This window comes from Arvicola amphibius, chromosome 3 (assembly GCF_903992535.2).
Source record: "Arvicola amphibius chromosome 3, mArvAmp1.2, whole genome shotgun sequence".
In the NCBI taxonomy this organism is placed as follows: Eukaryota; Metazoa; Chordata; class Mammalia; order Rodentia; family Cricetidae; genus Arvicola; species Arvicola amphibius.
In genome coordinates this window covers 188,441,645-188,457,356 of record NC_052049.1, presented here as the reverse complement: position 1 = coordinate 188,457,356, position 15,712 = coordinate 188,441,645, and the positions used below count along the sequence as shown (strand labels likewise).

The 15,712-nt window shown below is 48.7% G+C and overlaps 1 protein-coding gene across 1 annotated transcript in view; it reads right to left on the bottom strand.

The window, feature by feature from the left end:
• Tgm4 (transglutaminase 4) overlaps positions 1 to 15,712 on the bottom strand; it is a 31,402-nt gene that overhangs the window by 1,176 nt on the left and 14,514 nt on the right. Inside the window, exons 7-13 of the mRNA XM_038324351.1 lie at positions 15,179 to 15,350; positions 14,969 to 15,107; positions 13,887 to 13,990; positions 11,772 to 12,023; positions 5,006 to 5,284; positions 3,996 to 4,165; positions 1,346 to 1,482 (exon numbers count right to left, since the gene is read on the bottom strand). Of these exons, the coding sequence (XP_038180279.1) occupies positions 1,346 to 1,482; positions 3,996 to 4,165; positions 5,006 to 5,284; positions 11,772 to 12,023; positions 13,887 to 13,990; positions 14,969 to 15,107; positions 15,179 to 15,350 (1,253 nt within the window). The remainder of the gene's footprint in view (positions 1 to 1,345; positions 1,483 to 3,995; positions 4,166 to 5,005; positions 5,285 to 11,771; positions 12,024 to 13,886; positions 13,991 to 14,968; positions 15,108 to 15,178; positions 15,351 to 15,712) is intronic.

Genomic DNA, 15,712 nt, shown 5'->3' with positions numbered 1-15,712 from the left:
AACCAAGATCAATAGCATGTATCTAGTTCCTCAGACAGAAAACAGCGAGAAACATCCCCTGCACCAAGGCAACAAAGGCTCCAACTAGGAATGTGCCCCTTACAAAGAGGACACATGGATGCATGGGAACTCAGCCTACATCCCCGCAAGGCCGTTTGTCTGGCACAACACAGTTCCGGTTTAAATCCCAAATCAAGGTGATTCTAAATGCTCTATGTTTGAGAAACAGAAGAAAGCTGCCTTCCATATAGCACTGCACACTTCCCAGTACAGCCATTCAAACAACACAGGATCACCTACAAGGACACATGAAACAGTCCAGAGACTGAGGTATATGTGGGAATTACCTGTATTATTAACAGTGTTTCAGAATACTAGGGAAATGATCAATTATTTGACAGAATTGGGGCTCTGGATTATTCCACCCCAAAATTAATATTCACAGTAATAATTACGTAAATAGAGGCATAAATTGCAGAAAAATTTATACTATTTCTCTTTTTTGTTTGTTTGGTTGATTCTTTTTGAGACAGAGTTTCTCTGTGTAACTCTGGCTGCCCTGGGATTAGCTCTTGTAGACCAGGCTGGCCTCAAACTCAGAGATACTCCCGCATCTGCCTCCTGAGTGCTGGGATTAAAGGCGTGCACCACTACCACCTGGCAACTATTCCTATATTCTTATTAATGACATGAAATTCAGTATTCACAGAGAAGGTTAGCAAAGGCGTGTTAGGACTATAAACAGCCCAAGCTGGGGTAGATAATTCTATGGGCGAGCACTTGCCTTTCATGCACAAGGCCTGGGCTGTTTGCAGGACAGCACCTTAGAAAACAAGGCCGGGCAGTGGTGGTGCGTGCCTTTAATCCCAGCACAGGAGGCAGAGGCAAATGCATCTCTGAGTTCAAGGCCAGCTTGGCCAATATAGTGAATTTTAAGCTAGCGAGGGCCATAGAGTAAGACTGTTTCTAAATAAACTCCTATAAGCTAATTACACCACAACATTCCTCCTGAGTAAAGGCTGCACTCGGGTTAATAAGAAAAGTAATGACTCCCTAGGGGTAAACAGGCAAAAGAAACAAATTACAGCAGAAAGTCAGCAAGAGAAATACACGTTAAGACAAAGGGATACTTTGGCATTTCTGTAGAACAATCAGATTGACAAGAAGCAGAAAGGCCTACCCCTGGCAGAATACTAGTGTGGTCTTTTCTGTGATTTGGTACCAGCAATGTGTGCCTGCATTTTTACTGAATCTCATGCTAAAGTTTACGTCTCCGAAGGATGGCACTTGCATGAGAGACCCATGTACAGCATCTGTACCGTGAGAACAACTTGGGTAGACTCACCCTTGGTCCCAGGACTGCATGTTCGAGAGGGCCAGGCTTTCCACGGAGAACCTGATGTTAGTCAGAGGGATGGGCAGGGTGTTCTTGAAGGAGCAGGTGATGAGAAGTGGCCAGTTGATCTTGCCCGTGTCCGGCATCTGTTAAGCGTGGGGAGTGGAGGAAAGGCAGGCATGACGAGTTGCAGATGAGAGCTTAGATGGCAGCTGGAGTGTCAGTAGGTTTGTGCTCCCTTGGAAGGCTCTTGTGGAGAACCTGGTCCACCTGTGTCTCTCTGAGATTCCGTATATTTGCACGTGTTTACCTATTTAGTTTTGTCAGACACATTTTGAAGGAACTCAAGGTACATACTCTGATGGTAGCCAGAGGTCCTGGTGTGAACTACATCCTGATCTCGTCCAGCTAATCAGGATGCCCCTTTGCCCAAGCTCAGGGACTGAACAGCTGTTAGAGCCTCCAAGCTATAGTATGGACATTGGTCCTTCCTCACCAATGACCCAAAATTCCAAGTTGCCTCACAGGACAGCCCGGAGAAACACATCCAAAATCAGGCTGTGTTCATCCTTCAGAATCTGTTCCGCCCCTCATTTGTCCAAAGCCAGAACACTTGGAATTCATGCGTGCCCTGCCATACTGTTCTGGCTGGACCCTCTCCCTCAGAGCCCCATCTCCCCTGCCCAGGGCATCCCAGAGCTCACATCTTTGCCTGCGTATTTCAGGTTTAGTCTCCTTCAGATGCCCAGGGTTCCAGAAGCAGTGCCTGATCCCCACTCAAACCATGTGCTAGCTACATCCAATCACAGTGTAAGCGTACTAACTAGAATTTTAGTTCCTCCAATCACAGTATAGGTGTACTAACTAGAATTTTAGTTCCTCCAATCACAATATAGATGTACTAACTAGAATTTTAGTTCCTCCAATCACAGTATAGGTGTACTAACTAGAATTTTAGTTCCTCCAATCACAGTATAGATGTACTAACTAGAATTTTAGTTCCTGAAGTACAGACAATTTAGTAAAGAAAAGCTATAGTGCCCACTTCCAAGACATCTGAAGCCCCAACCACACATGCCTGGCTCCAGAAACAAGTGTTCTCTGATGCCCACAGATACCTGTGGAGCCACCTCTGGGGGAGGATGGGAATGAGACCCCCAAGAGAAACCTATTTTAATTATGTTAACTGTATGAATGTTTTGGTTACATGTATGTATTGTGCCACATGCATACCTAGTACCACAGAAGTCAGAAGAAGTCATCAGATCCCCTTAGACTGGAGTTAAAGGTGGCTGTGAACCATTATGTATGGAAACCGAACCTGGTTCCTTTGTAACAAGTGCTCTTAACCTCTGAGTCATCGCTCCAGCCTCTCATTTCGGGGGAGGGTTTGAGACAGGGTTCCTCTATGTACCCCTGGCTGTCCTGGAACTAGCTCTGTAGACCAGGCTGGCCTCAAACAGAGATCCACCTGCCTCTGCCTCCCGAGTGCTGAGATTAAAGGTGTGCACCACCACCGCCCAGCTAGAAATTCCGGATGATTGGGCCATGGTGAGTGGGCTGAACCTGCTTCCAAGCAGAGTGGATCCTGTGAAGCACGCAGTTCTGCTTCACTGAGTGGGGGCCAGGCCTGTGCCCCTCCGTGGCCAAGGATGAGTCACTGACTCTCGTCCGACTCAACCACACTGCCACAGAAATGTCAAAACAGTCTCCAAAGGTGGCCATATCCTAGGCCTGAGAAGTCCAATGGGAGGTACCCTGCTGAGTTGTAAACATCCACGATGAACCCAAGGAGAGGCCAGGGCCACCAGGGAAGGACTCTGGGATGATGGGATTGACAGGTCATCAGAAACAGTGAGAACTGTAGTGATTTCATTTGTGTTTTAATAGATAAAGCTTGCCTGAAGATCAGAGAGTAAAATAGCCCCACTGGTCAGCGATACAGACCAGGCAGTGGTGACACACACCTTCAACCCAGTAGCCATACTAGTTTGCCATAGAAACCAGGTGGTAGTGGTGCACACCCTTAATCCCAGGAGAGGAATATAAACAGGAGGAGACAGCCCTTAGACACAGTCTCATTCTGAGATTCCTGGAGGCAGTTTGGACTGAGGTAGAGGTAAAGAGCCAGTGGTTGGCTGTTTTGCTTTTTGGTCTTCAGGTGAGCTTTATTTATTCAAATACAAATGAAATATCACTATAGAGAGCCTCTTATGTAAGCTGCCTTTGACTCCCACTTGCCTGGGAGTTGGTCTGGCACCAGCTTTATCGCACCCCGCACTGGGGGTGGGCCCGTGGCAAGACTTGTACTTCCCTGGCTTGTATCCAAAACACTTAAACACGCAAGAAGCTGATGGCAGGGATTACTTCTGGTAAAAGGAGCTGAGCATCTGAGGAGGATGGGAAGAAATTTTTATTGTGCCAGCTGCATCTTTATAATTTCGTGCTGTTAACAGGTAGTCCTCATTTTTAAAAAGTTTAAATCCAGTTAGCCAAAAAATAGAGAAAAGAAGCTGCTTGACACATCCCTTCTCAGAAATACCTGTGTGGAAAATGATGTGCCATTTTCCTTAGGGATGCAGTTGGCGCAATGGTCAGTCAACCAGGGGACCACAAAGGCCCTGAGCTCTGCCCCTCTCCTGGCCTGCAGGCAGCTCACCTCGACAGAGAAGGCGGGGTACAGGAACGACAGGGTTGTGTCGGTGGCCACCTTATCGCCAGTCTCCACTATTTCTGCGATGATGAACCCTTTGATGACCACCTCATCGTCAACCATGCCCAGTTTGTAGATGTAGGAGTTGGTGTCCATGCTGAGAACCACCTCTGATTCTGTGAAGGAGTAGGGAAGAGAGGAGAGGTGAGTTCCTGGCAAGCATAGGCTTAGATTAACTCGGGACAGAGCCGCTTGGCCTTGGAGGAATCCTGGCCTCTCTTTGGAGAGCCTGCATCTAGGGACCAAATGGACTTGATGATTTACTGAGATCTCCAGGCCCATTCTGGGCCCCCATTGTTAGGTTAGTCTGCTCACGCTGAGGGTGCCACAGCCCACTGATAGAATAGTAATTCCAAACAAAATCTCTACTGTTGCAGAGACTTGGTGACACCATTAGCACCCTTAGTGTGTGGCTGTGTGCTAGACCCCAGACTCCCGACGCTCTGATCCATGTGTGCTAGACCCCAGACTCCCAGGGCTCTGATCTATGTGTGCTAGACCCCAGACTCCCAGGGCTCTGATCTATGTATGCTAGACTGGACTCCTGGTGCTCTGATCTATGTGTGCTAGACCCCAGACTCCCAGTGCTCTGATCTATATGTGCTAGACCCCAGACTCCCGGCGCTCTGATCTATGTGTACTAGACCCCAGACTCCCGGCGCTCACTCTGATCTATGTGTGCTAGACCCCAGACTCCCAGTGCTCTGATCTATATGTGCTAGACCCCAGACTCCCGGCGCTCTGATCTATGTGTACTAGACCCCAGACTCCCAGTGCTCACTCTGATCTATGTGGCCCATTTTTTCTACTATGCCTGGACTCCTTATCACCACCAAATGTAGTGTTCAATAAATGCTGTGTCTATTCAAACATAAGAGTGTGGGAGTAATCGCAGAGAAGAAAGAGACATGAGATGACGGGGATCCTGATCTCTCTGGGGCCCGAGGCTCTGGTACCTTGACCTTGGATCTGCACCGTCCTGTGGATGATTCCCAGGTTTGTCTTCTGGCTGCCTGTATATGTCTGTAGGTCGAGGGAGCACGAAATGTTGACATTCTGTGGTGTGGCCGTTTTCCTTTTCAACACTAGGGTTAAAGTGACAGGATAACCTAGCTCCACAGAGTTCTGGAGGACATGGATCCGAAGCATGCTGTTCACTGGCCGATGGCTGGGTTTGTCCTCATCCGGGCGCTTACGGGCGGCCTTTTCCATGGCCTTCCTCTCCTCTGGGGAGCCTGCAGAGACACGGAACATTTCCTGAGGACACCTCTCTAAGGGGAACCGAATGTCTGAGCACACCCTTGGCGGCTGAGAGAGCGTTTCCTTGTTCTGGTTTGATTTTTTTTTTTTTATCAACTTGACACGAGCCAGAGTCATCTGGGAGGAAGGGACTTCAGTTGAGACAATGGCTCCATCTCATTGGCCCATGGACAAGTCTGTGAAGCATCTTATTAATTAATGACTGATTTAGAAAGATCTATTACACTGCAGGTCTAACACCCCTGGGAAAACAGACCTGGGTTGTATAAGAAAAGTTGAGCAAGACACGAGAAGTGAGCCAGTAAGAAGTGTTCCTCCGTGAGTTCTGCGTCATTAGGTGCCTCAAGCCCCTGCCTTGGCTTCTCTCAGTGGACTGTTATGCAGCATATATAAACCAAAATAAACCCTTTCCTTTCTAAGTTGCTATGATCTTTATCACAGCAATAGAAACAAATTAAACAGAATTTGGTACCAGGAGTAGGGTATTACTGTGACAAACATGACCATGTCGTTTTGGGGAAGGTTATGGGAGGACTTTGGGACACTGGTCTGGAAAAGCTGTTGAGTGTTCAAAGGTTAGTGGGCGCTGTTCTGTGGGAGCTGGGAAGATAAAAATGTTGAGAGCAATGGAGACAATGGAATCCTGGCCTGGAAAGTTTTAAGAGAATCTTGAAAGTCCCTTAAAGAATCTATGAGAGCCATCTGTATGATACATTTGAACTAAGACTCTGTGGTATCTGGCCAGCTGGAGTTGAAGAATCAGCTGTGCACCTGAGAGGAAAAGGCAGGCAGATCTCTTTGAGGGTAGCCTGGTCTATATAGAAAGTTCTAGCCCAGACCCTGCTTCACACACACAAAAGAAAGGGCAGCTGATAATCAAGAAACCAGCACCACTAGAGTGAAACCTTTATGAGACAATTGGTTACTGGTTAGCCAGAGCTGAGGAATCAGATGTCATGAAGAGACGAGCATCACCGAGGTGAAATCTTCTGGGAGTATTTCCTCATTGTCAGCACCCAGCTGCATCTCATGGTAGCTGCTAAACTTGGTAGTGTATGCTTCCCAGGTGGTGCTGGTTTTAAAGGCATGAAGATATCATGGATATCACCTGAAGCATGGCACTGTGAGAAGCCAAGAGAGGTCACTGATAAAGGTACAGCCATAGAGACCCAGCATGTTGGAAATACAAAGACCATGGAATGACCACCAAGGGCAGAGGCAGGTGTGGCATGGACCTAACTTGAGCTTAGGAGACGAGCTATATGTTCTGCAGGTGGCAGAGCCCCAAAAGCGGAGCTGGGGGTAGGGGGCTTGGGCATCCAGAGGACCGGGAGTCGGTCTCAGGAGTAAAGCACTGGATATTTAACACTGAATTTTTAATTTTGTGTTTGATTTGATTTGACTGTAACTATGCTCTGGGTCTCCCCTCTTGGAATAAGAAATATGTAACTTATGTTTTTATTTTATAGGAGCCCACAGTTAAGAGACTTTGGATATCTTAAAGAGACTGAATTTTAAAAGACTTTGGGACTTTTAGAATGTTTTTATATTGTGATATTGATGTTAATATAAGACCTTAGGGATAAACAAGAAAGGAAAGGGTATGGTTTCATAGTGTTGTATTTCTGTGTCAAGTTGACAAAGAGTCAGTTGTCCTGGTTAGATATTTTTGTAAACTTGACACAAAGCAGGTTCATCTGGGAAGAGAGAACTTCAATTGAGAAAATTGAGAAAATGCTTCCATTTGATCAGCCCATAGACATTTTCTTGATAATGATCAATGTGGGAGGGGCCTACACCACTGTGGATCTGACACCCCAGCAGGTGTGTCTGGGTCATATAAGAAAGCAGGTTGAGTAAGACTTGAGGAACAAGCCAGTCAGCAGTATTCCTCTGTGGCTTCTGACTCAGTTCCTGCCTTGAATTCCTGCTTTGGGTTCCTTCAGTGGACTATGACCTGGAATGAGTAAGCCAAATAAACCCTTTCCTTCACAAGTTTCTTTCTTTTTTTTTTTTTTTTTTTTTTTGGTTTGGTTTTTCAAAACAGGGTTTCTCTGTGTAATAGCCTGGGCTGTCCTGGAACTAGCTCTTGTAGACCAGGCTGGCCTCAAACTCACAGAGCTCCGCCTGCCTCTGCCTGCCCAGTGCTGGGATTAAAGGTGTGCACCACCACTGCCTGGCCCAAGTTGCTTTCCATCATGGTCTTTATCACATCAACAGAAACTAAACTAAGACACCCACTGACTAGGACTATGAAAGCTCCCAGGAGCTATGGATTCACACTGAGAACTACCCAAGGCCACGTGCTTGAGACTTGTCTTAAGTGGTTGGCAGCAGGAAGACCAGAGCACCCTAGTGTTTCCTAAAAAGCTGTGGGAACACAAGCAAAGAGTTACTCCACCTCCAACCTACCCAGGACTCTTGACATCAAACTAAGGATAATTTAATCACAATAACACACTGAGCCAGGCATGGTGACTTATACCTGTAATCCCAGCAGCGCTTGGAAACCTGAGGCAGGAGAATTGCCATGGCTTCAAACCAGCCTGGACAACAGAGTGAGTTTCAGACCATGTACGAAGTGAGACATGATCTCAAAAAAATGGGAAGAGAGGCAGGAGGAACTCAGAAGGCATGAAGTGATCCTATTGCCTCCCCTCCTCCCAGACCCTTGGTCACCTGGAAAACCAGCAGTTCTAGTCACAGTGAAGCCAGAAGCCTCTTTCAGTCTGGAGCATACCTGCAACCTCATCACACGGACTTTATGCTCCTTTGACTTCCATGACAGCTCCCTGGAAATGTCCCCTCATAGAGCTCACCTTTACTGGAGCAGACTCAGCTCACAACCACAGACTCTTTCCTGGAAATGTCCCCTCATAGAGCTCACCTTTACTGGAGCAGGCTCAGCTCACAATCAACAGACTCTCTCCTGGTGTGCTTATTTGAAAGACAGTTTTACAAACCTGAAGAGAAGCAAGGGAAGGAAAAAGACAAGCAAGCTGTGCGCTCTCATCTGTACAAGTGAGACTGAAGCACAGCACCAAGTCCTGCAGAAGGGCACAGCCCCTGCGTGGGCACAGCCTGAGTGGGCACAGCCCCCGAGTGGGCACAGCCCCCGCGTGGGCACAGCCCCCGAACCAAGGCGAGTTTGTGTACGTATCCCAGATGACCAAGGCCGCAGCACACCGGTCCCCAGCTGCTCATGAGGCGAATGGGAGGAAAAGTCAGAGGTTTCCTATGATGAAATCAGACTGCACAGAGGTCTTCAGGGAGACAGCGCACAGCACACAGTAGGGACGGCAAACAAGATCTGTTCTCCAGACTGCCACGGTGTATCCTCCAAGCTTATGGCTTTCAACAAGGAATGCCCCCCACCCAAAGGAGAACCAGGCCCTGCAGAAGCCTGATTTGGAACTTACTAGGGAAAAACTTCAAGTTCTCTATTTTAAATATAGTCAGAGGGGCTACTCCAAGTTTGGTGACGTAAGTTCAATCCTCAGGACTCGCATGGAGGAATGTCCTCTGACTTCCACAGGCACACTGTGGTGTGCTCACACACATATGCACACCCACTTACACAAAGTCAAACAAGTGCAAAACCACTGTAAATATATTCAAGGAACTGAAGGGACAGAGAGTACAGCAGTAGCTCACCAAGCAGAGACTATCAATAAAGAACGTGTAATAGTCTAAAAGTCACTAACAGCTTAGAGACTACACAGGAAACCATCAGATTTGAGGTTAGGGTCATTGAAATTATCCAGGCTTCAAGGCAGAAGGAAAAGGAACAAGGAAAAAGCAACAGTACGCTGAGCCCTCTCTCCCTCTCTGAGGCACCCCTCGCTCTGACTTTTCTTTCTTAAATCTCCTGCTAGGACAGTGAGATGGCTCAGAGGACAAGGGCACAGTCTGTTTACAGAGGGCAGGCACTGTCCTGGGTCCAGGATGCACAGGAAGACCTGGCGTCCTGCAGACTCCTCCCTCCTGTCACACTACAGTGAGCAGCTCCTGCCTTCTTTACACCGACCACCCTTCTCCTCTCTGGGGGCTGGCTTCACACTCACTGTGCTGTGAATGATGACCTTGAACTTCTGCTACCACTGCCTTGACCATGGCTGGGACTGCAGCATGTGTCAGTGTGCCTTGTTTTCATAGAACCACACAACCACCTGAGCCGCATCTCCATCCAGCGGGGAATCGGGGCTGCCCAGAAGCACCCTGTCACCACAGCCGTCATGGACATGCAAACAGGACCTGCATGAGCACAGCAAGGCCAGACACAGGAGTAGCTATTGTCTCGGGATGCGGGCAACACCAGGACAACCTCTGAAGCCCCATCAGCATGCCTCCTGCAGGCTGTGCTCTAGGGAACACCGCACCATATCTGGAGCCTCTTCCCCGAGACCACCTGTACCCACTACTGGTGGCTGAGGAACAGAAACTGCATGTTCAGCATCAGAAACCCCATGGCATACAGGCATACTGGCTCCAGGCAGCCTAGCTTGGTGGAATCTGGGCAGATTTACTGCACAGTGGGACAGATCCAGACACAAGAGGCAGAGCCTGACCTGAGCCTGGTGTACAGTTCTGGCAGAGTGCTTACCTAGTGTGCATAAAACCCTGGTTTCCTGCTCTAGTACTCTAAAAAAAACAAAGCCCTGGACCAGGGATGGTGGTCCACACCTTTAATCCAGCACTCAGGAAGCAGAGGCAGGTGGCTCTCTGTAAGTTCAAGGCCAGTCTGGTTCTCACAGTAGGTTCCAGACCAGCCAGGAGTATGCAGTGTGACTGTCTCCAAAGGAAAATAAAGTCCTGACTCAGCCACTTTGAAGATGGGTGAATCTAAGCCAATAAGAATATAAGAACATCTCTGAATTCCATGTCCTGGGCATTTTTCCTCGTGGATTGTCAAGAAGATGACCCCTCTCTAAGCTGTACTGTCTAATTTGATAGTAATAATGATAGCCTATGCATAGTTTTGATGAATTAAAAACAAATACAAGGATATGCTTCACAGCTGAGGCCAAGGATCTCTACCTGAGGAGCTGCGCAGATTAAAGGTAAAAGGAAAGCACCTGAGTCCAGGAGCCAGGCCGGCTCTAATTCCCTTAATGCTGTAAAGAGGCCGTCACGTACCTCTAGCTAAAACAAAGCTTCAGGTTAGACCAGATGCCTTGCTAATAATCTTAAGATCAATAACCCCAGAAAACAAGCCAGAGTTCACAAGGACACATAGCTGAGCTGTCTGACTCATTAGGCTGGGGTGGAAAATACAATATAGAACAATTGCTACTAGCTCCTCTTGCTAGGTTTGGTTGATAACCGAAGGTGATGGTGAATTCCTTATACTCATTTTTGCCCTCAATCTCCTGACACAAAAATAACTATTGATGAGTGGGTGTGTATCATATTTAAAGTAGAACTGACTGATTCCTTTTCATAAATACAAGTTTAGGATTGTGATTCCTTTAGGATTCCTTATAAACTGTGCAGTGCTGGCACAGGCCTTTTAATCCCAGCACTCAGGAGCCAGAGGCAGGCAGATCTCTGTGAGTTTGAGGTCAGCCTGGTCTACAGAGCAAGTTCCAGGACAGCCAGAGTTGCACAGAGAAACCCTGTCTTGAACTCCCCCACCACCACCAAAAAAGACTTTTTATAAGATTACCTTTCAAGGTAGTAATAAAGTAATTGGCCCTTTCTTTGTAACTGCAAATGCAACCAGCCAGTAGAAGACCTGACATGAATAGCTTGCCTGCCCACACAGTTAATCTATAACAAATTGCTAAAAACAAATCTGCAACAAATAAATGTACATGGGTTCTTGGGATACTTTGTTTCTCACCTGTAGTGTAAGGGATATGGAAAACATGCTCCTTTTTTACTGTGTGTTTTGTATTCATTGTAATCATTCACTTGTAAAGCAGAATGAACCACATTGTAATCCCTACATTGTCTGAAAGACTTTGTTGGGATATATAAGCTGTAGAAAAAAGTATACAGCAGAAAGGACATAGAAAGAACACAAGAGAACGAGGAAAAAAGCCATCCAGATCCTGTAAGAGCTCGCTTCACTAAGACCCCCTCAGATAGAAAAGCTTAGCTTAGGCTGACTGGTTGGATTCCTTTCAAAGCCCTGTGCTGCTGACCCCCAGACAGCAGGACAGTTCCCTTACCCTAACCTCCAGGTGTGTGCCACCACACCGGGCTACATCCTGCCCTGGACTGGACAGACTGTGTGTCATGCCAAGCCTGCCCCAGGACACAGCCACCCTCATCTCACACGGCTTGGGATACCGTCACATTCTTGCCAAAGCACACATAGTCAGGCTGTTGTGACAGGGACCCTATGGCCAACGATGCCCTAGATTTCTCCCCTCAGGGCCTTTGGCTCCAAGATCCTGGCTCAGGACCAGTATCCTGGTCTCGGGCCAGCCCGTGGTGGCAGATGCCCTGTGCAGCTACCTTCCGGGAACTTGTACTGCAAGGTGATGTCTTCGCGCTTGTTCTCGCCAACCATCTTGGTGCTGATGTTCTTGCCGATGCTCGCAGTCTCCACAGCGATAAGGACGTTCTTCTCCCTGCCTTGGTTCTGCTTTGCCAGCCAGATGAACTTGTCACCGTTGACCTCGGTGAAGACAAACTTGGTGTCGTACTGGATTTCGACCTCCCCCAGGCGGATGGCACTCAGTGGTGATGGTCCAGTACGGAAGCCTCCTGGGGGGAAGGAAGAGAGGATGGTTGCTGGGGTCTGTCTCCTGGCCCACCCTACTTTATCCCCTAAGTTCATCACAGCAACTCAGGGAGGAGACAGGGGCTTCCCAGGCAGCCTGACTGCTATCTACCACTAAGAACACAGCCCAGCTTAGAACTGAAATGTCCAGGAATTCTCAGGTCCAGAGGGAAGGAGCCATGCCTCTACTTCCGTTCATCCCAGAACATTGCCTGTTTCTGTATGGCCCCTGTACCTTCGTTTCCTGGATATTGGGTATAAAGGTAGTACTGACCTCATAAAGTCATCAAACATCAAAAATCAAACAAAGCAGTATACAATGGCACTTAACACAGCCATCACTATTGACCTGAACTGATAATGCTGCCTTCTAGCTCTGACGTAGGAGCAGAGAGGTCTCCTTGACTGTCTTTCGGCTCTTCATTGTGCAGATTGGTTTGATTTTGCACACTGTACTCTCAACACCGGTCTTGCCATTTCCTTGGTTCTATTTAAACCTTTCACACACACGACTCCTCCCCTAGCCTCTCAAAAGCAGCCAACCCTGCAATTCAGTGTAGTGAGCTAAGACTAAGCACAGGGCTTCTAACACTCTTGTTTCTAACATGCAGAGGGAGTCCACACTCTGCCCTTGCCTTATCCACAGTGTGAATGGATAGGTGGTCTTCGAAAGCCCTTTCCACCGGGGCACAAGGCTTCTGCTACCTCCCAGGTGGATGGCAACTGTGGGCTGCAAGGCTACCGTCCCCACCCTGGCAGAGACAATTGCTGAGCATCTTTCAGCACAGGCGGTGTGGTGAGCTCTCTTCCCCGTGGGGAGGTGAGGAGCAGCAGATCTCTGGAGGCTCCCAGGAGCTGTGATGCTGTGATGCCTTAGGGAGCCTTTGGGACATGCTGGTTGGAATAATACAGTTACCAACATATTTTACATTGTAATCTGAATGCCTTTGGGGACTGTGCCTCCTGCCTCTGGGCACCCCTCCTCTACCCACACTATTCCCTCTGTCCAGGTGATGACCTTGCTCCTGGAAGGGCTAAAGAAGTCCCCTGCAAGAGCCTGTGTCCTGTGGAGGTCAGGGTCCCACTGGGATGTGAAAGAGATTTAAGAATGACAGTGTAAATGAAATGTATCAGCCTAAGGCTACATAAAACAAGCTGGAGATTTTTTTCTGTTCGAGGCTGGTTCCCTTTGTGCATTAGCCAGAAACAGTCACACACTCTTAAAGGGCTTTCTCCTTTATTAATCTTTTAAGCATGCAGGTCATGTTCTCACTGGTAAGGCATATTAACTCTGTAACAAATCCATACGATTTCCCGTGTAACCTCAGACCAGACTTCATCTACCCAGACACTCCCCAAGCTCCTTCCCACCCGGGACCAGATACAGGTAACCAGCCAGGTAGGACACTCCCACTCCATCCAGCTTGGGCTTTGTGGTCAGCTGCTCGGGGACCTGTGGCTGAGAGTCCCATTCACCACACTTTCCTGAGCCTGGGTTTGCCAAACGCAGACAGTGACCAAACACACTTTAAAGATGAGCTGTGGGTGAGATACTAAGTAGCCCACTAATCCAACCCCTCCTACCCATGTGATGGAAGGAGAGAACCGACTCTCACAACCTGTCCTCTGGCCTTCACGTGTATACCATGATGCATGTGTGTGCACACACAAACACGTGAAAAGGTGAGTTACGGGCTGTACATCCAGGAAGCGCCTGCACTTACTATTGTATCATGTGGCTGTCACTGTGTCCTCTTTATAAGGCCTTGTTCAGTGTGAGTGTCGCCACCCAAGACCCCAGACACGGCCTCCATCCCCAGCTCCTCTTGAGCCCCATACAAACTCACCCTCGCTGATCTCCTGTGGTGTAGCATCCAGGACCTGCCAGCCGTCATGGCCCTGGGGTAGATCCTGTCTTTTCATCCAGGCGTCTGTCCACACGTGGAAATTCCTGTGGCAGTGGAACAAGCCAGCCATGCGGTTAGAGAAACTGTCACCACAGCCCTCTAAGGCTCTGAAGAGGGGGACCTTTGTCAACAAAGGCAAGGACAGTGGGGACTGCTGTGTGGAGAGCGGAGCTTGGAGCAGGCGGGCAGTGGGGGAGAAGCCCCTGAGACCCAAAGACCCCTGATCGCTAGCCTCTGCTGAATGAATGAATGAAAACGACTGTAAGCCTTTTCTCCACTCAAAGGGATTTTGATTTTCTTGATGAATAATTTTATAGCTTTGTAGCTGGACAGTATTCCATATTCTTGCCTTTTTGTTTGTTTTTGAGACATGGTTTCTCTGTGTAGCCCTGGCTGTTCTGGAACCCATAGTCTGTATGTAGACCAGGCTGGTCTTGAACTCAGAGATCCACCTGCCTCTGACTCCCCAGTGCTGGGATTAAAGGTGTGCGCCACCACTGTCCAGCTATTCTTGCTATTTTTAAGACAGTTGCATCATATGGATTAACAGAGCTTTGGTGTCTCCAACACTTGTGCCAAAGTGAAAGACTTGGGGGCACATCCAGCTATAGGAGACATGACCCCACCCAAGCCTCCAGGCATTCTCCCTCCCTTAAAATCCCTGTGCTTTTAGCCTGCAAGGTGCTGCGCACTGGGTCAGAGAGCAGAGGAGACCATGCCCCTGGTTGACTAGAGGTGCCAGTTGCATCAGCGTAGCACACAGCACCTGTCTCAGTCTCCAGGGCTGGGGGCCAGGAGTAAGGCCAGTTCTCGGTCTTTGCCTCCATGGGGGCAGAGGCTGCCGCCAGGGTTCTTCATGTTTAACAAGCCTTCCCAGGAGTTCTGGGTCATGCAATGAAGTTGACTCTGCAAAGTGAGTTTCTGGAGTTGACACTGCTCCCAACCTGAACCAGTTGACAGAGGAGGCTGAAAGCCCACAGGAGAACAGAGCAGGAACCCTAGCCAGCCAGGAGGGAGCCTACCAGACAGAGTCTTTGGTCAGATGTGTAATTGTCTTGCCGGATTCATCCAGGTAGATGTCTACTATGAGGTTCTTTCCCGTATCGTGGGCTGACTCAAAGTTAGTCACGCTGCGAGCCGGGATGCCCAATGCTCTCAGTGCTGAAATGAGCCCAGACAGGATGGTCAGCTCCTGTGGGGGCTGAGCGGTCCCTGCCCCAGCTGCCACCTACCTGTGGTCAGGATCCCAGAGAAAACCCAGCACTGGCCAAAGCACACGGGCTCCTTGGTGATAAAGTGCTGCTGCAGGATAGGAACGCTGCTGGTCCACACGTACGGGGCCGTGCCTTTGCTGTAGTCTCCCGACCAGTTCCCCACCAGCACGCCATTATTCACGGCACACATCTAACACGGGACAGAGCGGTGTTAGCATGTGTGCCCTCCCCACACCCCAGAGTCTGTCAGGACAAGCAGAGCACACAGGAGGAACAAGGGACATGTTTAAGACTAGCCTTGACTACATAGGGAGAGACAATCAGGCCCAGCACCTTACTGGGCCCCAAGGTGAAGGACAGCTAACATCGTAATGGTAATCTGTCACCTGAACGTCTGGTACAGACAAGGGAAATGCCTGTCCCAGGAATCTCTGCTCAGCTCTGTTCCTACTGCCAATATGGTCTACTTAAGTTGCTGTCAGTCTGGACCCTGTCCTGCTTTTCACCCGGCTGCCTCCACTGTCCCACACCTCATTTCTACAGCCTTGCTTG